Source organism: Phyllostomus discolor, chromosome 3 (assembly GCF_004126475.2).
Source record: "Phyllostomus discolor isolate MPI-MPIP mPhyDis1 chromosome 3, mPhyDis1.pri.v3, whole genome shotgun sequence".
In the NCBI taxonomy this organism is placed as follows: Eukaryota; Metazoa; Chordata; class Mammalia; order Chiroptera; family Phyllostomidae; genus Phyllostomus; species Phyllostomus discolor.
The window spans coordinates 73,713,548-73,739,747 of NC_040905.2; the positions used below are offsets into that span (position 1 = coordinate 73,713,548).

The window sequence follows — 26,200 nt, forward strand, 5'->3', positions numbered from 1 at the left end:
GGCTTGTTCTGCTTTAGCAGATTTTCCTTGAAGGCTCTTTCATCATGTTTGCCGATTTAATGATGGGTGATTTATGAGCACACATACTCTCCCCATATTGAGTGTTCAGCAATTTTTGACCCCTGTGCCGCATTCTCCCTATTCACTTGATCTCACCTCAAGTGATATTTTTTTGTTTACCCAGATGTAAAAAGTCCTCAAAGGGAACATTTTGCTGATAAGGAAGAGGTGAAACAAAAAACAGCAGAACTAAAAGGCATCAAAACTGTTGAGTTCAAAGACTGTTTTGAGCAGTACAAAAAATCTTGATAGGTGTATTGCATCAAATGCAGAATATTTGAAGGTAACTGAAGTTTAAATGTGTAATAACAAGTACTCAGTTCTTTATAAATAAATTCCATGTTTTTTGGGTCCCCCCTCATACAAATTTTACAAACATTCAGTGATGAACAACTGGCATCAAGATGAGGCAACTTTCTGGTGCCAGTCTACTTGTTATCAGATCTGGTGCAATAGACTTCCTCTCTCTCCATCCTCTCATCTTTAACACCCAGAATGTAGCTCAGGGGCTCACTCATCACTGGTGCTCGATAAATATACGATAATGAAAAATACAGGTGTACCATCTGACTATGACTTATCCTGACTGCATATTTGCACTGCTATTTTTTTGTATTTTTTGTATTCTTTTATATAATTATGATTTATAAGCACCTCCTCGCCTGTACCATTCAACCCCACCTTCAATCTTTAGAGATACATTATTAACAGGATGAATTATTGTTCTTTCCTTTGGTTTTTTACCCTCTTGGGAATATAAAGGGAGCTGAAAAGGCAAGGGCATGTCTATAAGGGAGAGGAAGAGGAGAAGCCAGGAGGTAAAAAATATCACAACTGAAAAAACAACCCCCAATGAATAACAGGTGGCACCAGGTCATCTATGGGGATAACTTGTTGATTCTGGTCGAGTGTTGGGCTGCAAAAGTGTTCTTGAAAGAAATATTTCCTTTTATTTTCCAGAAAGCTACTATCTTTCAGTTATTTATATCCCATGCCAAAGAGGAAAACAGTACGACAGTTCTGCAATCTGTCACTGGACCTAGTGCAAATGCTGGAAGATCCTACCAAGTAGCCAAATGTGGCCTGAAAGCACCTGTGCCATTTTGGGTAAACTCAAAGTTTCTCAAGACCAGGATCTATATGCCATCTGTTTAAATTTCAAATGTCATACCATAAGGAACATAATATGTGAGATATTTCTTACACCTACAGCTGCTGTTACTGCAAAAATACCAGAAACTAGCAACTTCATGGATTTAATTGGAAATGAAGGAACTGTATTGAGAAATAACATCTCTCCATGTAAGAAGCGAAGAAAAGGCATGTTTCTCTTTTCTGTGTATTATTAGAATGTGTCTGCCTTCCTCAGCACATCAGCACTAATGATGCTGAAGTCCATAAAAGATAATTGCCTTGAGTCATTCTCTAGCCCCAGAGAAGGTAAGATTAATAAAGAACATTTGTTATAATTTTGCATCCAATTTATGTAATGGAACACATAATAAATAACCACATTTAACACAAGTATTCATCAAAGTCAATTTACACATCTATTTGTTCACTATATGTTAAACTGAACATTTATAAGAATAAGTTGGTTTCTTTCTCTGTTTCCATTTCTCTCTATGAAAGTAAAAATTATTGTTAGATATGGTAATTTTTGGCTTTTATACAGGCAGCATTGATAGTGATATATGTGACTTCTTAGCTGTTGCTACACGATGTACAGTTTTGCACAGCATGTTACTTCTGTCTGGACTAGGCGGAAAGTATTGTTTTAAAAATATAAAACCATTGTTGATAGCCTATTCTTTTCTCAGTAACTTGTCACTTCAGGTGAACATAGTTTATAAGAGAAGTTGTGGATTTCCATGGACTGCCACCTCTTAATTACTTACAGTAAAGGAGACAGAGGCAGTCCAGTGCATTAAATTGACAGTATCTCCAAGCATTTTTTAAAACCATTTTCAGTGTACCCTAGTTCCAAGCTTTAGCCAATGTCATCCCTTTTTCCATTTTTTATCTACCTGCTTCTGCAAGGATAAGATGACTCTCACCCATGTATACCCTAGAAAATGCAGCCACTACACAGTCATTTACAAACCTGCAGAGCAGAAACAAATGGATCCACAATCTTACACTGACACAGAACAATTGAGGTCAGAATTATTGGTAATGTCTGTAAGGAACTTCTACAAGAAAAAGATCAAGGCCATAAATGCTTGGTGGTTCCCACTGTTGTTGGCTGAATAATGGCCCCCTGGACAGGTCCATATCCCAATCTCCTCCCGGGAGCCTATGAATGTGTTATCTTACATGGCAAAAGGGAATTGGCAGATGTAATTAAATCAAGGTTCTTGAGATGAGGAGATTATCCTGGCTTATCCAGATGGCCCCAGTGTAATTATAAGGTTCCTTGTGTGAAGGAGGTGGGAGGGTTAGAGTTGGAAAGATGGAAGTATGAAAATAGAAGGAGAGGTGGGAGTGATGCAAGGTCATGAGCCAAGGCATATGAGCAGCTTCTAGAAGCTGGAAAAGGCAAAGAAACAGATTTTCCCCTAGAGGCGCCAGAAGGAATGGAGTGCTGCCAACAACTTGATTCTAGCCCACTGAGACTGCTTTTGGATTTCTGACTTCCTGAAGTATAAGGTAATAAATTTGTGTTGTTTTAAGCCACTAAATTTTCCATAATTTTTGTAGTAGCAACAAGAAACTAATGTATCCATGAAGCCTGAATAGCACTTATAAAATTTTTGTTACAGAATATAGAGACATCTCTTTAAGAAAAGTGAACAAAATCAAAACTTAAGAAGGATTTGAATTAGTGAGAAATTATTTGAAAATGTAATGACTACTTTGCATAACCAAGAGGTCATGCCACTTTTTCTTTAGTATAATATAATTCATACTTCCTAGTAGACAAAAATTTGCAAGAACACATGTATGACACAAAGGAGTATCCATCTGTAAAAGTAACTGTATTTATACCTGCATTCTTCTTTTAAGTATTTGAATAGAACCATGTATTTTTGTTCAGATGTATAAAAATATTCCCATGATGTAAGTTCCTCAGATGAAGACTTACGGAAGGGTATAAATGATATTTTGGATCAAAGTCCCAATTTGAAGAAGATATTTAATGAGGTTTCTGGGAGTTGATACTGTCATTGTAACAAAGACATCATATTCAGGGTTATATGTGATTGAACTCTCTTTCCTTCCAGCCCTTGTTTTCAGCCTTAGAAATTTATTCATACCACAAGGGCAATGCCTACATTTTCTTTAAGTTATCTCTTGCCTCTAGTTTGGGAACGTTATTTCCTAAGAGATAAAATGCTAGTGTTTAAAAAAAATAAATGCAATAAATTATATTCTAATTTATAACCTGAATATGCCTTATAATGCCAAATTTTGCCTGTTGTTTATCTCTTGCTCTCATGGTATGAACCACAATTTACTGCTTGTCTTTCTTTGCTAATAGTATTATGCATTTTAGTCTTATTTCCCTCCAAAGAGGTAAAGTTCCTTAAAGATATAGACCCTGTTTTCTGAGTCCTTAAGAAGCCCTCTGTAAATTTATGATTCAGTAAAAATAGACTCTGTTTTATTTAAACCAAAATTATATCAGTGCTTTTGTCTGGGATCAGTAATTAATTGTTCTTTCAGCCTAATGATATAAAGGTTAAATGCCTGAAACAAATAACTTCTGTAGGAATAAGTTTCACAAAGGCACTTTCCTTTTCTGGATTTATATTAATTTTTTTTTACTTTTATACCTCAAGGAAAGGGTATCACTGTATTAAAAAGTATCTTAAAAGTAAGTTTTATTTTCCCTTGAAAAGGAATGAATGTGTATTGTTCTTCTTTATCCTTATTTCAATATTATTATGGCACAGAAGTGACATGTTGACTTCTAACACCTTTCTAAGATAATAGCTTCTGACCTTGAGCTACAGACTCCAGTAAGTCTGTAAAAGTGTTGCACACAGATTCTGCAGATGGCCAAGGCACTTTCAGGTTTGGGAGGATGAGCAAAAGCTATAGCTGGTGACACAGGGTCCACAGCTTCCCTTGCTTCTCACCCCAGATGGATTTGTACAATCCAGTTTATAATCCATGAGCCCTGATGCCACATAATAGTTACCTCGGATTTATCAGGTTGTGAGCTCTTTGCTTAATGGGATTGTAAAGCATGTGAAATGTGATAGTCCCAGAATGTGTCCAAATGCTGAAAAGGCCACATCTATGTATCTGCATGCTACATTAAGCTGAGAGATTTAAAATGATTCCTTGATCTCTCTTCAGATCTCTTAGTGTGAGATCCATTTCATAGAAACTTTCCAATGAGCAATAAGTGGCAGTGCAGCGGGTCCCTGATGCACGTGATTGTGTGCCCTCGAGAACAAATCCACATGGGCGGTGACTACCAGTGCGCTCCCCTCTGCCAAAGGGGCATGAGTTGGGTGCCCCTTGCCTTGTTCTACTCCTGTTGGGACATGAGCATGCAGTTGTTTCTAGAAGGAAAATGGAGCAAGAGGCCGAGCCTGAGGTGCGGGCAGGCCTAAGCCCTATAACAGAGATCCTGCTGCTTCCTGGGTCAGGAGCCATCTTCTCTGCACATTGCGCATGTACAATCCCAACCTGTGTGTCTCCCAGTAGTGCTGTGAGAACCTTATAGATTCCAGGTGCAGAACAAGAGACCCTGGCTAGGCCAATAGTGGCTGTTACTGGGGCTGTTGTTGGAGAGACAACAAGAATATAAGCTACTTCGCTCACCAAAAATAAATACATATAACATAAATAGAAATTGGAGCGACTTCTTGGGAGGCAGAGAGGCAGAAGATCTGTAGCCCACTGTGCGGACATGCAGGTAATTCTGGAAGCTCTTGCTGCAGTCTATTTCCTCAGCCCTCCCAAGATGCTGTGAACTACCTACAACCTTTAATTAATCCCCTTCTGCTTCCTCTCACAGGTTCCAGGGTCTGCCATGAAGAACCTTGAACAACAAACCATTTAATTCAGCAAAAAAGGCTTTCATGGCACAAAGAAAGAGAAGACAACTATAAGAAGTAAACGTTTTTTGACAGTTGATTTTCTTCTGAGTGTGGCCATTAATCCTGCTGTCAGCGGGAATGAAGACACTTCCTGAGGAAGGTCTAAAGCAGTTTTCATAATGCTGAGCCGTGGTAGCATGCAAATGAGAGCGTGACTTCGGGCCCTCTCACCTGCTGTTTAACGTTGCTGCAAACCTGTTCTAGAACTTCAGTAAAATAAGTTTTTTAATCTAACCTACAGAAAATATACTTCTTTTTAGGAGACAAATGAGACCACAGAAAATCCAAGGTATTTTTATTTACTATTTTTTAAAAAATATTTGTGGAGGAAGAGGGTAGATTCAATGAAGAAAGTGAGACATGAAGAAAAGTCAGTTTAAGTCTCCCATCCCAACCCCTTTACAAGAACAAAACAACGCATTTCCCACAGGCATTGCTTTATTCCCTCATAACTGGCTTACACGTAGCCAAAATGCCCTTTAGTTGTCTTGTTACCCCAGCACTATTCAGATCTCTCTGCACAGCACAGTGCGGCCATCTGTCTCTATGACGGTCCTTGTCAGACCCAGTAATGCCGGCCACCTCAAGTGGTTTCTTTCTCACTGCCAACCAACCATGGCTTCCCTGCCGAGTTTTCCTTTACATCATGGCCAGAGATAATGCCAGTTGTACCAAGGCCCTGTCAGGTTCCCTTGCAACATACACTTCATCCTTCTTCCAATATCAATCTGAACTCATTACTGCTAATCCAAAAGCCACCTCCAAGTTACCAAGTAGCTGTCCTACCCTTCCCTTCATCCATGATTCTCCTCACTACTCTTCCTTTAAGTCATTGGAGTGGGATAGTGGGCTCAGAAGCACGTTAGCTCTTCTTGATTTCCTTCAAGCTTCAAATGACTTCAAATCAATACATATTGGACACAGTCTTCTTTTCATGCAAGTGTAGATTCAAGACAAATTCCCTAGTTGCCCTTTCTTATCAGATAGTTACCCCAGGCCCTTTCTTTCTAGATATGGCAAAGCCACTATGAAATTATGTGGACATTCCCAGCCCTACACTCAGTGACACTGACATTTGATCAGTACACATTCACCAGGCTGCTTTTTGTAAAAGACCACTAAGTTGTATACTTTGGGGGGTGGATGTGGATACACACATCTTAAGGCCCTTGCATGCCCTGCTACAGAGGAACATCTTTTTATGTGTCCTGTGGCCTGCCGACCCTGGCCTATACTATCATATGTAAACACGTCCCCTCTCATTGGTCAGCTCTCACTCATTCTGCCATAAGTCAGCATAGATGAATGAACAATGCTCAGTTTGGAATAAGAAAGACTTAAGATTAAATTCTGGCTGTCCTACTTATAAAATGTGTAATATTGAGCTAATCACTTAGCTTATTTGTGTTGTGGTGCTCTCAAATGTAAAAGCAGAAGTGGCATGTCACGATTAAGTTGATATTTTGATGTGACAATTAAAATTTAAATGAGATAAAAGATGTATTACCTGCCACATAGTTACTATTATATGTTCAAGTAAATTACATATTATTTTCTGTATTATTAAGCAATCAGATTTACTTTCATAGAGTTGGCACATTTCATCCAATAATAGAAGCCTGGGAGCATAGGGTTAATCCAGATTAAAAACAGACAAAATGCACATCCCATTCAGTGCATCAGTCAGCAGGAAAAGTCAGGTGAGCCAGTTCTACTTTCAGGTTGCATATTGCTGAAATCCAAATTAATAATGTTTATTTTAAATGTAGGTATGCAGGATGCCTGGAGCATAAGGAATGAATCACATAAAATCAATAAGTAGTGTAGTGGCATTTATTAGAACAAAAATTTTCAGGAACAGGCAGAATCTTCTACTTTCTTAGACACATGTAGAAATTTGTGGCCTATCTTTCAGAAAATTACTATTTATCAGACTAGTCGATTTCTGCCTGCCTTCTTTTGTTCCCTCAATGCTCTTAACCTAGCTCCTAAGTAAATCAGGTTGTTTCTTCTCTATAATCATTGGAATACAGATATTTAGTCTGTCATTCACCTCCCACTTCCAATCCTTTTCCTAAAAGTGGTGTGTGTCAAAAACCACTTTCTGCCTTAGTATTTGGGAGCCTTGTGTCACTGTAGAAAAATGCCCATTGTCTGTTGTTACTGTTGGGCGTAAATGAAGCTGATGTATTTTGGAAACTACCTGTCCAAAGCTACTATACTTTGACTAATGGATCTGAACAGTGCTGTCAATCTTATTCTCTTCTTTGTTTGAAGGTGCTCAGTGGCAAAACAGTGGTTCATTTTTCTAGGTAACCCATGTAGTATAATGCAGTAGCCTAAAAGCAACTTAGTATTGATGCAACATTCTTTGTTAGCTTTGGGCACTTCCAAGATTGGAGGTAAAATAACTAAATTTGGAATATCAATATTTAGGGTTTTTTTCATTTATTTCTTTACATATAATATGAGGTGAATAATCACTCACCAACCCAGGTATGATTCAACTGTCTGGCCCAGCAAAGTGCATCAATATGTCCTTAGAGCTACCAGCACCAGCAGTCCTCCCTTCTCTGCTCATCCTCCATTACTTGCTGGACCTTGCAAGATTTCGCCAGGCCATTCCCTGGGATTTACTCTATGACCATGGTGGCTTGTTCTAGCTGATGAGGTTGATTTGCAAAAAAACTTGTTTTCTTAAATATTGAGGTTGATATGTATTTCACATGCCTCAAATCTATCAATTATCACATCTCAGCTGCTTAGTGTATATAGGCCAAGAACAGAAGGCACACTTATTTTCCTGGGCTGAAAATATTATTTTAACCCAATATTTTAAATCAAATTTGGTTACCAATATATAACAAGTATTATTGTACATTTAAGAAAATCATGGATATTTTTGAGTACTTAAAAAATCAAAAGATGGTTCTGGCTTGGGTGGCTCAGTGGATTGAGTGCTGGCCTGCAAACCAAAGGGTTGCCAGTTTGATTCCCAGTGAAGGTACATGCCTGGGTTGCAGGTCAGGTCCCCAGTAAAGGAGGGCACACAAATAGCAACCACACACTGATGTTTCTCTCTCTCTCTCTTCCTCAGTCCATCTCTCTCTCTAAAAATAAATAAAATCTTTAAAAAAAAAATCAGAAGATGTGACAATTCCAAGCCAGCCTTCTTAGAAGGCAGAGATTGGCCAGAGCTGAGAAGTGTTGCCCCATGTGAAGGGCATATTTTGTCTAGTGCCTGAGTGCTTATAATCCTGTTGTTTCTCTGAAGAAAAGGAGGAGTTTCATTTTATCTTTACACTGGCAATGGTGTTTTCTGTGGAGTCAAGCAGTATGTCTCTGGACACGTCTCTACCAGAGGTAGGAATGGAAAAGAGAGACTGAAGGAGCTGTTGAAGAAAAATGGGCTGGAGTATTTCTTCATGGTAGTGAGAGTATCCTGGATGACTCATCCATTTGCATTAGTGCTCATTCCCTACAGACATTTCAGACTGCCGTCCCAGCTCTAAACCCTTCTGGATTGAGGAATACCGGAATTGTCTTCCCAGTCCAATGTTTTCTCCACATAGAAGATTGCTTGCGATTGCTCCCTGACTAAATCTTTCACATCTTCTTGCAGTCTCACAAAGTACCAATGTCCACCTTAATCACTCTTTCAAAACTTTAATATAAATATTTAAATAAATATCTGCACAGTTAGGAAATCAGAGACATGTTACAGTGTAGCTACCTACTCTTAAAATTATCTATCATCTCACTATGTCAGCAATGTTTGCGTGAGTTGATTTTCTTCAGTTGTACACAATACAAACAAACCCTAGTGATTTAAGTAAAAGGGAACTTGTTAGAGGGATTTGGGATGGCACCACAATCAGTGAGGACACTGAAGACAGCCAGGCCAGTGGGGTAGGAACAGGTACAGCTCAGGGAAGTTAGGTGGCAGGAGTGACAGTTTTAGCAACGTACTACTAATTACCGGTAATATCTCCAAAATGTACATGTGTTTTATATTTGCTATCCATTAACTCAAGACTCAAAGTTCAGATGTCAAGATGGCCTGGAGTGGACAACACTTGTCCCAAGGGAGGTCAGTATACCATGATTGACAGTCTCACTGAAACTACGAACAGTAGAGGACATGTAATTTTGCAAAACAAATTCTTGAAGCCTATTAACAGAAGGAAAACTAGAATAGTCAACAATGCAGCAAAATCTCATTATGATCTAGCAAATGACTATAATAACTTCAAATTCTGCAATTTTTAGATACAAAGAAAAATGAGATGACTTTATGCCTTTGTCACAGTCTTTACCTATACTTGTATTCACAGTTTATATTATTTTTCATAAAAATTCCCCCCAAAGGGGTAACCTTTAGGTCTGACATAGCTAAAAGAATTAAAACATTTCATTCAGAGTACACTTTTTTTTTAAATCAAGGAGACATTGAGATAAACATAAGATAAATCCTACATCGGATCTGCATCAGTTTTTCTATCACTCCGTCATCTTTCACCTTCTCCTCTGCCACCTTCTAGCACCTTTTTGTCACTCAAGAAAAAGGAATAGAGATCAAAGTAAGAGGTCATGACAAAGCCTAGTAGGGTCAGAGCAAGGAAGAAGCCATATTGGAGGCAAAGAATTTGGGTGGGTATTAATTAATGTGGGTATTATCTCAAAAGAAATTTTGAGATAAACTTCATTTTCTATTATTAGTTAAGACTCTAGCACACTTAAATGATGAAATTTAAACTAAGTTCACATATGCAACTTTGCTGCATTTTATTTTTGAAACAGAGAGGTGGCAAGATGGCGGGAGAAGGTAGGAAACCCGCAGGGAGTGTGGCGGAAAAGAAGGGTGGAGAGAGAAAGGTAAGGCTGCGGTCAAGGGGCAAAATAAGGAAACTTCATTGAGAAGTCCTACACCCAACTCACAGCCCACTTAGGTACCTTAATCAGGTACCTAATTCTCCTTTGCCTCTCCTCTCCCCCAGATGGAGAATTTGCTCACAGTGATAGCCAGGCCCCCCTCAATATATTTCCCTCTTCCCACACCCTCCTCTTCACTCCCCATCCCACTGCACACACAGCTGAAAATCAGCATAGGCAACTATTCAGCTCTTGCTCACAGGCCCAAGCTGCACACTGAATAAATACTTTCTGTCTGCCACAGGGTCTGTTCACTATAATCTAGCAGATAATGTCTTTAATGTCTTCTAATGTCTTTAAATTCTGCAATTTTTGGTGCAAAGAAAAATAAGATGACTCACTGTGTGCTTTTGACACATTCTCTACGGATTGCCTTTCATGGATATAAAGCCACATACTGCTGGCCTGACTCCTTACAAAAATTGTCCAAGGCCAAGATATGAATAGAAAGGCTCAGTCTTGGTATTTCAATCCCAGAAAAAAATTTTAAGTAATAAATCTCTTAGACTGTGAGCAGCATTAGAAAGTCTACTTAAACTACCATAGGGCAGATAAATAGATCTAAGTATTAAATTGTATTTGCCAGTTTTCCCCCAATATGAATGGCCCTCTTTACCATCATCACTCTCAGCTGGGTCAAACCTACTAATCTCCGGTGATGCCTCAGTGGAGAACACTCATTTCCCCTCGGGATTCGCTGGGATAACTAAGGATGCCTCATATTCTTATTTTGATCTGTGTAGCTTCAGCTAACCATAGATTGTCAGAAGCTAAAACGATTGCTTGGCAGAGAGCTGCTTGGGACCATTCATAGCTCAGCAGATTTACAATTGATATCAGAGGATATCTAAAGCTTGTGAGCTGAAGACCCGCTACAAAGATTTGTTAAATGCAGAGGAATTATTTATGCTGGAGGGAAGAATTACAATAGGAACACATAGGGATTTGGTCTGATGAATTCAAAAATAAGTTGAATTTAGTATACACTATGAAACACTATTTCTCATTATAATGCAGAAACCTTTCAAAAGCAGTAAGCTGGAAATATTTAGTGTGCAGTTTGGGTCTGTGAGCAAGAGCTGAAGATCTCTACACAGATTTTCATCTGTGTGTGCATTGGGTTGGGAGTGAGGAGGGAGTTGTGGGAAGAAGGGAATACATTGAGAAAGGCCTGGCTATCACTGTGGGCAAATTCTCCAAGCAGGGAGATAGGAGAGGAAAAGGAGAATTAGGTACAAGATCAAAACAGTGATGTGGGTTGTGGGTTGGGTGTTGGACAACCATCTCACAACTGTTGCTTGGCTGATGACAATTGTAAAGCACTGTCAATTATAGGAAACATTCCAATTTCAAGGTGTTAAATGTAAAATAAATGTATTTTTATAATCAACAAAAACTAGCACATCTCTGGTCATTATATTCATAGCCTGAGTTTCTGTTACTGGAGCTGGGCTTCTCTTTCTGGAAGGTGATCTTTCTTTTCAAAATGCCTGATTTCAAGAAAGGGCTTAGAGATAACCTTCTATGTCACTCCCATTCCTCTATCTGTGGGCTGGCTATGTTTTAGCATCTGCTATATGTTCTTTCTCTTTCAGGGTTGGGATGGTCTCTAACTTTAAATGGTTTTGCTTTCCAGTTGTAACTGAGGGATTTGGAATCAGTCTTTGGTGCACATTGCCACTCATATGCAGGCACAAAGAGCTCTCGCTCTAGGCTGTGGACATGAGCAAATCCTGCTCTGGTCTTCTGGCCAAGGTCCTCTCTGCAGGGTAAGGAGTTGATTGAGTTAAAGAGATATGCTCAAGTGCATGCTCTTCCCCAGCAATACCATGTTTCAGGTACCAGGAAGCTGGCCCATGTTGCTGATGTCTGTAACTCTTGGTGTGAGGGGTGGGGCAGGGGTGCCTGTTTACAGGGTTATAGACGGACTTTGACTGTGAGGGCTAGGCTGACAAAGTGCATGTGCATCAGGCCTCTTCCAGGGCAGGTCAGAGATGGACAGTGGGAAGAGAAGGGGGCAGCTGAGAAGCAAGGGATATAACCCACTTACCTGCTCCACCAGGTGCCAGCATGGAACTCCATGATAACTTTAAATTTGAGCCTGGCTTCCAGTTCATTTTGAAGGTGTAAGTTTCAAAACAAATATACGGGAGGTATATTTAACAGTTTATTAGCTTAACTTGTATTGAAGTATTTTTGCTGATGGTACGTGGGCCTCTAATTGTATCTTTCCAGGTCCCACTAATGTTAGGTACAGGCATGCGGATTAGAAATATTGGAGCATTTTATATATATATAAATTCACACTATACTCAATATACAAAAAATAGCATTTAATCATTTAATGTTTTTCCAATAACTGATCTGATGTGTTTCCCTAACTCTTGTTTAATTAGATGACAATAGATGGAAACTTCCAGCCTTCTGTTTAAAGGTGAGTGACTTATTTTTTTAGGTACATATTTCATCACTGTCACCACATTCCCCTTTGATAATAATAACAATAATGATAATAAATAAAAATAGTGACTAACATTTTTAAGGAATATGTTATACAAGGACTTTTATATGTATGAACTCATTTAATCCTCAAAGATCAAAGTGATATAGGTATTATTATTACTGTATCTTAAGAAGGGAATTAAAGTACAGAGGGGTAATTAATAGCTTGTTCAAATGTGCATAGCTAGAAGGTAGAGATGCCAGATATAAAAGCCAAGGCAGACTGGTTTCAGAGTTCATGTTCTGTCTTTATTACAGTGCTGTTCTGCTTCTCTCAGACAGTATCTGTAGGTGGCCTGTTTCCTGGAACATTATATCAGCATCCTTTCTGTATCCTCTTAGCATACAGAACGTCTCCACCCTTAGCCTTCAGCAAAGGAAACGGGGATGAGAAGTATTGTGTCAGCTTCATCCATCCAGCTACCTCTCTTGCAAATGTTGTGATAGCATCCCTATGCCATGCTGGATGAAAAGGACGCGGGTTTTCCTAGAGGCCTGTGTCCTTCCAATCTACTCCAGGACAATTACTTTGATGCTGCCAGGTCAGAATTTTCATATCACCCCCCTCCCCTGGATGTTTATGTCAGGACACATCCCCAGAGAGGAAACAAAGACAGAGAGGCTGGACCTCGCTTCATATCAATTCTCTTTTCTATTTTCCATATTTTCCAGGGATTCAATGGTATGATGTCCACTTTCTTCATTTTTATATCAATAAGCATTATCCCCTTTCTTCCTTCTTTCTGATGTGATAAGTACCACCCCTCCTCTTTTAAAATATATTTTTATAAATTATGGTTGAATATGCATAACTGAAAATGTACCCTTTTAATTATTTTTAAGTGTTTAATTCAGTAGTGTTAAGTATATTCACATTGTTGACCAACCAATCTTTGGAACTCTGTTACAGAACTAAAACTCTACACAGATTAAACATTAATTCCCCATTCCTCCCTCTTCCTGGCAACTGTACTACTTCCTGTTTCTATGAATCCAATTACTCTATATGCCTCAGAGAAGTCGAACCATACAACACTGTTCTAATGACTGGCTTATTTCAATTAGCATAATGTCCTCAAGGTTCATGCATGTTGTAGCATATGACAGAGTTCCTTTCCTTTTCCGTGATACATGGTATTCCATTGTGTTGATAAACCTCATTTTATCCATTCTTTGTCAATGACCACTTAGGTTGCTTCCACCTTTTGACTACTCTGAGTAATGCTGCAATAAACATGGGTGTGCCACCTTTCCTTTGAGTGCTGTCTTATTTAAATGATGATAAAGGAACATGATATGTGATGGGAGAATAAAACCCACAATCTATATAGTTAAATATTTTCAAAATTATTTCTCTTATACCTCATGTCCCATCTCCTTAGCACTTTGGTCTCACAGCTCTTCAGAGCTTTGATCTCAGAGACACAGAAATAAGTTGTCAAACATGTCCACTCGGTTTTCAAGGTTATTAGTGAATACAGGAGAAAGAGTGGTACTTGTCAATTCTTCCCACAGAGGAATAGAAATTTAACATTAAAAACACAAGTCAACAGGAGAACTAATTACATTGAATCTCGGAGTCATTGTTTTATTCTGCTTCTTAAAGCAGGAAATAATTGGGAATTCAACCCTAAGCAATCCTATCTCTTGAAAATATTGTTAGGAGAAAGCTACTGCCAAATCCAATCAAAACCTATTTTCTTTGCCATTGATATGGCAGCTATGAAGTGAATGAAAACCATTGAGACACCTACGTGCATGCATTGTGAGAGCTCCATCGTGCCCCTATTTCGATTTCCTCATCCCTGCTTAGCTTGAAGCAATCATGGCCATTGATGTGTCGAATATATGCTTTTCTTATCAAGAAGAAAAGAATGAAGGCTGCTGTATCAGTATAATAGTAAAAATAAAGTGGCCAAACTCTTTCTCTATTTTGAATAGAGCAACAAAAACAAGAAGAGCATCCTTCTGTATGTAGCATGTGTTATTTTTATTCATAACTTGTCTTTTTCCAACAAAATCTTAATACAGCTGAATACATTTTAAGAAGTTTTTGTTGTTTGGTTTTCCTTTATCAAGTTTGTTTCATATGTTTGTTTCAAAAATTTCTGTTTACAAGGTAAATATGCTTAGATTTATCCTTGTTTCATGTTGTAAATTAGTGAAGGTATTAGGTTTAAGCTGAAACTTTTTCAACTTCTAAGTCACAGTTTTATAATTTGTTATGTCCTTAGCAAAGCATATTACATTTTTGGTGAATTTAAATAGCAACTTCTAAAGAAAGAAATCATTACATGTTTTAACATAAGTTTCAAAGCATTACAGAACAGGCTAAAGTTGTGTGTGTGTGTGTGTGTATGTGTGTGTGTGTGTGTGTGTGTTTCATCACCCCCTACAATAATTTCCCACCACTCAGTTAAAAATCTAAGCCTGGAATTGTGGCTCTCATAGTCTTAACTCATCTGGCCCAAATTTACCTCTTTAATTTCATTCCTCCCATTGCTCTGGGGTCTACTCTTCTCCAGCCCCACATACTAAGCTCACCCCTTTCACATCAGCATAGGCTCGGTGATTCTGCAGTGACGTATTAACTCCAAAATCTCAAACTCTTAAAACTTAAAGGCTTTGTCTTTTCATATCCATCATTTTTACTAAGGAGGCCCAGGGTGAGAGAGGACTCCATATCTTGAACACTGTTAATTATTTTTCTGAAAGGGGAAAAAAAGAAACACTGTATATTTCAAGCCAACAAGTAAATGCATCAGCCCAGAAGTGGACCACAGCATTTCCTTTCACAATCTGTCAGCCAGAATTTACCATCCAACCCACCAGAATACAACTGTGTCATAAAGCACAACGCTACTATGTGCCTGGAAGGGAGAAGCAGCAGAAAGGTTTAGCAAAAGCATATGTGACAATTCCAGGCATTTCACACTTGCTATCCATGCTGCCAGGCCCAGTCTTCCCCCAGAAAGTTGATGGCTCACTTCCTTTTCATTCCAATTTTGCAGAAATCCTTTAGTCACCCCTGACGACTCTTTCTAAAATGGACCTACCCTGAATGTTGTTTTATTTCATCCTTAATTTATTCTTGTCTGAAATTATATCATATGTTAATTTGTTACTGGTTTTGTACACAGATACACATATTATTATCTTTAATGTGTAGGATGATATATTGTATGTCATGTTCATTGATTCATTGATACATCTCGAGTGCCTACATGAGTGTCTGGTTCTGAGCAGGCAGTCTAAATATTCACTGAGTGAATGAATACATGCAAGTATCAGGTTGGTGAATTACTGTTTAGACTACTTATAAATTCATATATATTCACATGTTGGAATGTCAATTGCACATATATATTGCAAGGATGAAAATTTAGTTTTACATAGCATTTTAATATAAAGAGAACATTTGTTTTTGCAGTTTTATAAAATCACTTGGATCTTCCTTATGAGGCTCCCTCTGCTGGTTACGTTAGGGCAGGGCAAACATGAAGCTCAGCCTTAACACAGTTTTAACATTATCCAATTCTAAAAATTCAAGAGATCATTTAAATGTTAATTTGTTTCTTTGGAATAACTTCTTTGCATTTCAGCCTCCTTTTCCCTCCATTTTCTTTTCTAAGATGGCATTTGAACACCTGGTGGAGAGAGGTATGTCCTGTGTAAGGTAGTAGAGGGGACTGGGTCCTTAAGTCTTCCCCTGTAAGTGTCCACTGGATCCTCCCTGCCCTCTTACAGTAGAACGGATGGAGGGGTGTGCTTTCTGCATGAATGTGCTTTAAAGAAGATTCAATTCTCTCAGGAGACTGGGCTTCATATGCTAACACCAGAGACCTGGCTTCCCATCTTATCCCAATGATTGCATGTGTCATTGGAAACAGCTGCATTCAACACCTCTCTTTCTCTCCCTTTAACTCACCAGTTTTCTAGTTCCCCAGCAGTTCAGGAGTTGATGGTTGATGCTACTAGCCTGATGTCCTCAGGCTCCTTATCTATCTGGATGTTTATAAACTACCTCCATCCCTTGAGGCAAATAGTGAGGGTATCAAGAACCCTTAAATCAATCCCTTTTAACTCTCTTACTCTCCACAATGTCTGCTTAGAATAGGGCTGGGTCTTTACCACCTCAAGGTCTACCTTTCCTCTTCTCTAGGGCCATTAAGTCTCAGGACCTAGTAGTGATCATTTGGAAGATACAGGCTATGGAAGGAACTCTACCGTATGTGTCCTCTACTTGTTGCTTTTGATTGGGAAGCTTCTGGTTGGGAAGCCAAATGAAAAATTAGAGGCAGAGATGTATAGGATTCAATCTATTTGCTTGATATCAAAAATATGCCAGCATTTATAAAACTTGCAAATAAACTCATTTTCTGAAGGCCTTAGTATGCTGTCAAAAATAATTGTTATGTAAGAAAAAATATATAAGAGACTCTGTTAGTGTGCCTGAAATCAGGTGAAACCTGTGAAGGGCATTACATTTTTCAGCTCCATCCTAGTTTTATGTTTATGTAAATTACAATATGATTCTCAGTCTCACAGCATTTCTTTCACTCCTGTTTTGACTCCAGCATTGTAGAGGCTGGCTTTAATTTCAGCTACAAAGGGGCTTAACCTACATTTTATTTTGCATGTGTTAGGTATGATAGGCAAGCCTTTAAACTTATAATAGAAATATATATCCACAGCACAACAGTGCATGGCATGAAGGAATGCTCACTTCTCTGTTAAATCAACAAGTTTCTCTAAATATGAGCTTTTTATTTTTATAGAAATACCTTAATAATGTCATAAAAACCTTCTTAATGTCATTCACTCTTCCATTCATTCAATCATTCGAGAAATACATGTTGAGAGCTTGCTATGGGCTACACACTGTTATAAGGTCAGAGCAACACATAGTTGAACAACATTACAAAATCTCTGCTCTTAAGAAGAGCTTTCTTCTTCATCTTTGCGACTGTCCCATTTTCAGTCTTAACTAAAGTTGCTGATGTAACTGCAGACTCACTGCAGCACAGCACTTAGGAACACAGGCCTGGGAGTCATTTAAATCCAGTTCAAGAAGGTTCCCTTACTAGCTGTGCAACTTTAAACAAGCTAATTAATCTCTGTAAGCCTTAGTTCCTTATTTATAAAAAGATGGTAATAATACATATGTCCAGACTTGTGAAAAATTATTAACTGAAAAGTATTAACACAGTGTAAATCCATAGTAAGACAAGGATTCAATACACATTGGCTTTTATCATCATCATTATCATCATCATCATCACCATCATCACCATCACTGTCACATCATCACCAAGCCTACTTCCCTGCCTACTGTCCTTCTCCCTTAAAATTGTTGGGATTCATTTATCTAGAATGGTTTTAAGGAGTCAAGTGAACAGGAAATGCAAGCTTCGGAATCATAGGAAAAGCTAAGGAAATACAAGACAATCTTTGTACATCTGTCTTAATGCCTATTTCACTTCCCAAATGCTATTTGCCATCCCTGGAGGAACAGATAAGTCTGCATCTACAACCTTGGAATTAATATTCCATTTTACTTTTCATAGGTGTGTTTTAAATAAAGCCTTCATTGTTCTTGTGAGTACCATGGTATTAAATATATGGTGGTATTAAGGATAATACACGTGGTACCTGTATTATATTGATAAAGAAGTGGTACAGACATAGGAATAGGAGCTTGCCTTTTGAATTATTTGGAACTTATTTCTAGCGGAAGTTATTACCAAAATCCTCTTTTTAGAAAATGATTTTCTTCAAGGATCAAAAACTATCTAGTTGATAAAATGCAACACATCAATGAAATAGAGTCAAGGAACAGAAAAGCAAAAAACAAAAACATTTGCCTGAATTGCAGACTCTGCAAAGGACACAGAAATGGCACAGCCAAAACTTTTCCCCACTGGCTACACTTCTGCTCCCTGGATACAATGTATTTTTTCCAAACCATCATAATCATAATTACATAATGGGGATGAATACAGAGCAACATCTTATTCTTCACTCCTGAATGATTCCTACAAACAGTCATGATTTCAATACATTTCATGAGTGATCAAACTTTTTAAGAATTTTAACTTTTCAATTCCTTTGAGAACTCACCTAAAACTGCACTATGAAATCAACCTTATATACTTGTGTTTTTACTACTATACTGTCAGTGCGTATTCATAGATGGTATTACATATTTGGTGGAGATAAACTCAGAACTGTATCATGTTACCAAAGGCAGAACTCCAAGCTGGGTCTTTGGGTAATATTCCTGATTACCACTATTTTGGCAAATCTCTGAGGATGTGTAGTGCAATGCCTACAAGCCCACCGACCTTCAGCTTTAAGTGACATTTTAGCACAGTAATTAACTTCTAAAAGCCTGTTTCCTCATGATTCAAGGGAAATGCTTTCCCTACTTCATAAGTTTGTTGTATTGGATAAGCTAATGAGTATCTTATGTTGAGCTCAGTGAACTGCCAGTGCTCAGTTTCCTCATCTGTAAAATGAGAGCTTCAGATAATTCTGAAATCTCTTCTGAATGAGCATATTATGAGCTATTTCATTTCTCTTATCATCTCCCTATTCTCATGAGTAGCTCTGTGTTGGCTCCAAGGTTTGTAAGTGGTTTTCAAGTTTCCCTTCAAGGAACTTCAAACATTTATTATTTGGTCCATTGAAGAATACCTGAGTTTTGGGCTTCTCTTCACCCTCCTTCCTAAACCAGGTATGAGGAATGAGCAATGACTGTTTAACTTAATTGAAAGACAATTTCTCACCATTATATTTCTCTTACTTTGGATTGTGGTTGAATTGGGCCTATAAGTAAGCTACCCTATGGTCAATTGGCCTGTGAATATCGCATTTATTTAGACTCAATTTTCCAATGAAATGAAGTAGCGAATGTCTTTAAAAAGATACTTGAGAGTAAAAGCAGATACTCAAAGCATCACTGGATTGCAAATAGTCTGGCTATGTATTTAAAAAATTGCACTGGTGACTCTGAAATGCCTAACCTCTACCTTGCTTATTAATTCATGAACGAGAATCTTCTTTTCCCAAAATACGATTGATTATCTTGGGAAATTTCACTATGGCTGCCATAAGGATCTTTCAATTAAAAAATGCTTTGGAAATGCATTTCTTTTCATTTTTGGCTTTCCAATGAAGCAGGAATAAAAAATAACAAGGCACTAGGTATTATGTAAATAGGTCCCTTAGCTAGAATGATTAGAGGGAAAAGCAAGCTTGGATAACATGAGAGCCAAATTATCCTTGAAATCTATGTCACTATGAAAAATGTGTGTAGCTCAAAAGTAACCAAATCATCAACAGAATTTGCGAAACTATATAAATATATGTTATAGAGGATGATAATTTAAAGTGAGTTTTGCTCTCAGTTTCCAAACATATCCCACGCATCAGAGAAAACAGCTAGAGTTGGTGCAAGGAGCCTCACAAAGACTGTCTCAAGGGGTAAACCTAAGTCTGTGAAGGGCAGCATGGGCCGCATGTGCTGCTAGACATTTCTTCTCTGCACAAGGCTCTATCAGAGCAGGTTTTCATGACTCCCCCTTTGTCTTTAGCCCACGGGGTGGGAAGTGATAACTTGTCATCAACTAATCACCTACAAAACAAATAGGGGTGCTCTTGTTCCTGTTGCCACTCCAGCAAGTGCAGATGTGGGGAGAAATGAAGAGGCTTCATGAGACCTATTGTGATTTTAATTGAGAATCACTAGCTGACCAAAACAGAGCTTAACATGTGAGGTGTTTACCAAGCATTTACCAAGAAGTTAACTGTGACATTGGAAAGTCAAGGTCAGTGAAACTATAAAAAAAGCATTCTCAACCAGGAACAATGTTGCTCCAGGGACTTTTGGCTGGGAGAGGGGTGTGGGCAGAGGGTTGCTACTGGCATCTTGTGGGTAGAGAATGAAGATGCTAACCAGATGAAAATGCACAGAAAGTGCCCTCCTACACATATTAAATAATTATCCAGCTCAAAATGTCAAAGGCACCGCTGCTGTAAAACTCTGCTATGGAACCGTGTGGTACAGACAGAGTTCAATGGATACAGTGGGATGTGGGAAGACAGAACTGTATTTATTTACTACTTTGACATTGTAAGTTTCTTCAGATTTTTAAGTGAGAAAGGTCACTCAAATCAACTAGTAGACAGTTATAGTCATGTGTCCCAGTCAGGATTTTTACTGGTAAAAGCAGAAGAATCAATTACTTGAATTAGAACTGTAAACATTACTATCGAGTTTCTGTAATTGTTGCTGGTAGCTGCTTATGTCTGCCCCTCTGCAGGCCCCTTTCCCCAGTGACCCACTCACTCATGTCTGCACTGAAGGTATTTGTTCTGGGTATTTTCTTCCTTAAACCTGTCTTTGTCATGCCCTGAAAACCTTTGTGGATCTTTTCATCTCTCTTCTTAAAATTGTGCTAGAAAAAAATGTTTACTTTCATATTTCAGTTACTCAGAATGTACAATGTATCTTTTCTCCCTTTTGTCACCTAGTATGTCTTTTAACTTCCAATACCTAGTGAAACTAGTTAAAATTCTTACAAATGCTTTCTTCTCAAAAAGGTAAAAGGTCTGTGATATAGTTTGTACAAAAAAAAGAATTTGCTTTGGTGGATGCTAAAATAAATCTATAGAGAATTTATGATGAATGAATGTAGGAAGACCTAGGTTTGTTCTTTAAAATGAAAGTAAAGGGAGTGTAAAGTGGCCTAGAAACAAGTTCCAGATAGAGAGGAATTCAGGCCTGAGATAGCTGCAGAGGATGAATAGACATGCGGTATCTTTCTCCATCTCCTCCTCCTCTTCCCTGTAACCAAGTTCAAGTGGGAGGTCTGGGAAAATAAATAGCTAAGGCTGAGAAACCAGAAGCTGAGCAACAAGAAAGTAGTTTAAAGACTCTATCTGGTACCCACCCCAGCTTGAGGCTCATAGAGACCTTTGTGAATTTTGAGGCAAAGTTATACTAAAAGTACATTACAAAGAACAGAGTTTCAGTTGAATTTGTGTTAAGTACTTATTGGAAGAATTAAAGGTTAACCTCTGTTATAAAGACAAATTTTAGTAAAAGTTTCTTTTTAAGCCATTTACATTTTTACATTAACTTAAAAAGTGATGATTTTTTCCAATCCCGCCCCCCTACGCCCCCTGCCCAGGAAAGCCTGTATAAAAAGCAGAAAGGAGGGCCTAAAATGCAGAGAAACAACAGGCAAATTAAATTTTATTGCATGGTCTAATATGTCCTAGGCATTGAGCCTCACGTTTTCCACAGTTATTTAACCAGGGTCTTTCAGCACCAAAGCCACCCTTCCTTGTTCTGCTTTGTGGTGCAGGGACAGGAGCACTGCTGGAAGCATTCCAGGACTGGGAGCGGGAACTTGATTCTTCCTGTTTCTTGCTCTTCCTGGCAGCGTGGTTTCTGCAATAGCCAATTTGTTCCAGTTCCTTTTTTTCTGGGATCCCAAAACAGCTTTTTATTGTGCCTCAAAGGACTCAGCTGGGTAATGCCTCCCATGCAGAGGGCTGAATCCCCCTGCATGTGGTGGCCCTTGCAGGCTTCCAGATTCTAAAGTAATCCAACCCTTTCCTCTCCCACCCCTGCACCTACAGGTGATAGCAGTTTCCTGCACTGAGGGTTTTCTGTGTTAGTTCTTTGTTTCCTTTTCATCTCCTCAGTTCCCTAATTCCTTTTAAAACAATTCCTTACACTGAATTCTTTGTTTAAATGACTGTCATATTTCCATTTTCCTGATTAGCTTCTGACTGACATCACTATTTACATATATTGTACCCATTTTATAAGGAAGTAGGCTGAAGCTCAGATGGGTTCAGTAACTTGCCCAATGTTTCAAGCTAACAGGAGGCAAAAGCAGAATGTGAACACAGATCTCTAAGCCCTAGTTGTTGCTAAACATTCCAAGACATAGGAGGAAAACAATGAGATGTGTGTTGCCAAATTTTAAGAATTTTAAATAACTACTTAATAAATAATTTTAGAGAATAATTTAGGAATAAAGTTATCTATTATGTGTCTATAGAATTGATTAATTAGAATTCTTATACTTTTATATACATATATTTTTAATATATACCTATATATGCCTATTTATATGTATATTCTTTTTGTTAGCTTCCTTCCAAATCTCCACTACTATGATATCAAAAGATTATTAAAAATGGCATAAATTCATAAGAAGGAAAGACAATGACAGCACACTGAAAATACTGAGAAAATCATGGAAGTTAGAAAGCAGGTGAGTAAGTGAGAAGAGATTAAGCAGAACAGGAAAAAACATAACCCAAGTCTGCTATGGAGAGGCCTTGAAGCAGACTAGTCCGTCCCTCAGAACATCAGAGAGGTTTCAAGATCGGATGTACCAGATTTCTGAAAGATGGTTCTGAAACAGCAGGATTTGTTGAAGTTCTTCGATCTCCAGAACCCTTTCTCATGACTTATAGTCCAGTGGTTCCATTTCTTACAACCAAATAGAAGGATTTTTTCTTAAAAAAGAAGTCAGAGTTTGGTAAGACATCTCATTGTGGGCCTTAAGGAGAGAGTACTTTAGATGGAAGGATGGTAGAAAATCAAGACCTATATGGTGAGAAGTGAGTGATGTCAGGGGCAACAGTGATCACTTACTGGAGCAAGATTTTGGAAGGGATAAAATTCACAGAAAAGGAACTGCTGACCTTCTGTAGAAGAGATTTCTTTTTACATGCAAAGAAAGCAAAAAATGATGAAGGTATTTGGACAGGTACATTAGAAGACATTATGTCTGAGAACTTACATATTGTGGAGACAAGAATGAGAATGAAACAAATGATTAGGGAGGAACAATATAAATCTGAATCACCTCTTTTGGGAAGCAAAATAGGGACACCCCCCATTTCTACCATATATTGCTATTATCTTAAATTTAAAAAAAATGATAGTTTGAATTCATATAATACAACTCAAAACCTGTGGTTCATGTTTCAAATTTAACCCCAAATTATGTGAGTTTTTTAATAGCTGGTTGCCAACATTTTGAAATTTAACAACTTTTATTTTAAAGATAACCTCATTTGAGGTGTTCTTGGAAGACCGAATGATCCCACAATAATGGACCTGCACTGCAGCATTCAGCCAAGTGATGGGAACTTTCTTTGGATAGAGTAGGTTTTCCAAAGTCTCCGGCACTAATTTATGTTACCTTCCTGACCTGGTAGTTAAGTGAGTTTGCCATCTCCAATAAAGTACCTGTCTCTTGAGTTTCACCAAGTCACCTATGCAAAATTGAGGTGTGGTTATTAAATGTGTTTTTCAGAAGAAGACTGTAAGACATCACAGGAGCCTCACCCTACTACTCTGACCCCTAGGTTGAGAGCATCAAATGAAGTGAACTGACATTTTAAAGATGAATCCTGATTAGATTATTTGTAAGTGCATCTGTACCTTCTAGGGCCATCCAAATCCATTCTCATAAACTTGACAAAGCAAAACCACTCTCTTAAGAGTCTCCTGTGGTATATGCTGAAGACCAACTCATTTTGAGATGACCGGCCCATCCAGATTTGTTTACAAACAGTAACTTATCAAATTACAGCTTCTGACATATGGTTTGATTTGGCACAGATTGGCTATGAAATATAAATCCAAGCAGGTTCCTTACTTCTTTTATTTGTATAATAATTATTATAAGAGTATCAGTTAATGCTCATTCTGTTTTCCAGAAATCTTATATGTGACTCAATAAAAATTTGCAATTCATTTCCATTGAACTAACTGTCCAATGAATATCAATACCTTAGGAATCATTGACTAAGTGTGCTGTATGATCACAAGATAAGAGTAAATTATGAAAAGTCTAGCTGTATCCTTAAAAATCTTTAATTGGTAAAATCACTTCATTCAAATATGAGTAAGAGCTAATTGTTAATTGAGGACTAAGATATGACTATAACAGAGGCTCTACCAGGATAACAATTCCTTTCAAAGAGATGACTTCCTGTTAATTAGAGGACATTTTTCCTAACATGTAGCTATCTTGGTCTTTGTCATGCAATGAATTTCTGGCATATGGCTCTCAATTTTGGGTCATTTTCTTTTCTAATGCAATTACTTCAGTCCTAGTAGGAAGCTCATAGGGTTTGGTTTTCTTGTGTAGTTTCTCTTCTCTCCTCTTCATAATTTCCGTGAAGTGATTTTTTTCCTCTAACTCTTTATCTTCCCTTTCTTTGGCTTTACATATTGCATCTTCTTCCTCTCGGATCTTTAGCTCTTTCTGCCACTGTTACAGAGAAAAGGTGTCATTTATGTATGATTTTGCATAGAAAAAAACAATTTAACTTCTTAAATGCAAATACTCATATTCAATTATCATCTTAGTTTTTCTCAAAGATGTTTTTCAGGAATTTATATTCTGTCATACTGGAAAATATATAACTTATCTATCAGAAAGTGTACCTTCCCACAAATAAAACCCAGAATTCCCTCTTAACATTTTAAATAATTATAAATCATTCAAAAGAAGAGATAATAAAGTTTATATTTCTGTATAGCAAGTGAATTTCCTTTCTTCATAAAATTGCTATTTACATGAGATCATGGAATTATGAAATAAAAATCAAGCCAAAGCCAAACAAACAAACAAACAAAAAAACAAATTAAAGCAAAAAGCAGAAATTGTGATATTATTACTGGTACATTTGAGGTCAAAAATGAAATTACCCAGATGATAAATGCTGATTTTTCAGCAGCCCCCTAAAAATATCTAAGAGATTCATTGTAATTGAGTATGTTAAGTCGTGGCAGTAACAGCACATCTGGAGGCAAGGGCCCAAGGAACAAGAAGTTAGAAGTAGCAATGTCCCTTCAACCATACATCATCCGGAGGAACTTTTTTCCCTTCTAGTATCTTTCATAAAGGAAAAGGTAAAAAGAGGTGGTAAACACTCTTTAGCCTGGGTAAAAAGTTCAAGGCAGAATGACTCCTAGCATGAAATGCAGAAATTCCTAACAATACTATCTACATTGCTTGTTTCATCTTTCACTCATGCATATGAGGGAGGATACTCCCCTAAAATGGAATTATCTTCTGGAAGGCAGGCCTCTTGTAGTGCAGGTTTCCCCTGCTAGGTGAGTGGTCTAGGAACCTATCTTTATCAGTGTACCAGTTGGAGTTGTGAGAGGCTGCGTTCAGCTTCAGTTAATTTTTTTAAGACCTTTTCAATGTGTTTGCCAATTTCATGATGGGCCATTTACAAGCACACCTGCCCACACCATGATGAATGTTCAGCAATTGTCCCCAAATGGCATGACCTCTACCCGCTGTGACCCACCCTCCCTATTCATCTGATCTCACCCCAAGCGACTTTTTTTGTTTTCCCAGATGAAAAAAGTCCTCAAAGGGAGATATTTTGCTGATGTGGCAGAAGTGAAACAAAAAACAGCAGAAGCACAAGAAAGCATCAAAATCAACAAGTTCAAAAACTGTTTTGAGCAGTAGAAAAAAATGGCTCCCTAAGTGTATTGCATCAAATGAAGAGTACTTGGAAGGTGACTGAAGTTTAAACATGTAAGAATAAATACGCAATTTTATCAATTAACTTATAAATTACTATATATCGGTACT

General features: G+C 37.9%; 1 protein-coding gene and 1 long non-coding RNA gene across 4 annotated transcripts in view; one reads left to right on the forward strand and one right to left on the reverse strand.

Moving 5' to 3' along the window:
* Positions 1 to 817: 817 nt before the first annotated feature.
* LOC118499505 lies at positions 818 to 7,687 on the forward strand. Of its 3 annotated transcripts, none has more exons than XR_004901999.1 (3): positions 818 to 1,167; positions 1,273 to 2,709; positions 5,033 to 7,687. It is a non-coding gene; the product is annotated as an uncharacterized LOC118499505 (long non-coding RNA). The 3 variants fall into 3 exon arrangements; XR_004902001.1 differs by having other exon boundaries at positions 1,273 to 1,500; XR_004902000.1 differs by lacking the exon at positions 5,033 to 7,687 and having other exon boundaries at positions 819 to 923; positions 1,021 to 1,167; positions 1,273 to 3,332.
* Positions 7,688 to 24,143: 16,456 nt separating this feature from the next.
* TMEM232 (transmembrane protein 232) overlaps positions 24,144 to 26,200 on the reverse strand; it is a 171,454-nt gene continuing 169,397 nt past the window's right edge. Inside the window, exon 14 of the mRNA XM_036020644.1 lies at positions 24,144 to 24,856. Within this exon, the coding sequence (XP_035876537.1) occupies positions 24,653 to 24,856 (204 nt within the window). The 3' untranslated portion in view covers positions 24,144 to 24,652. The remainder of the gene's footprint in view (positions 24,857 to 26,200) is intronic.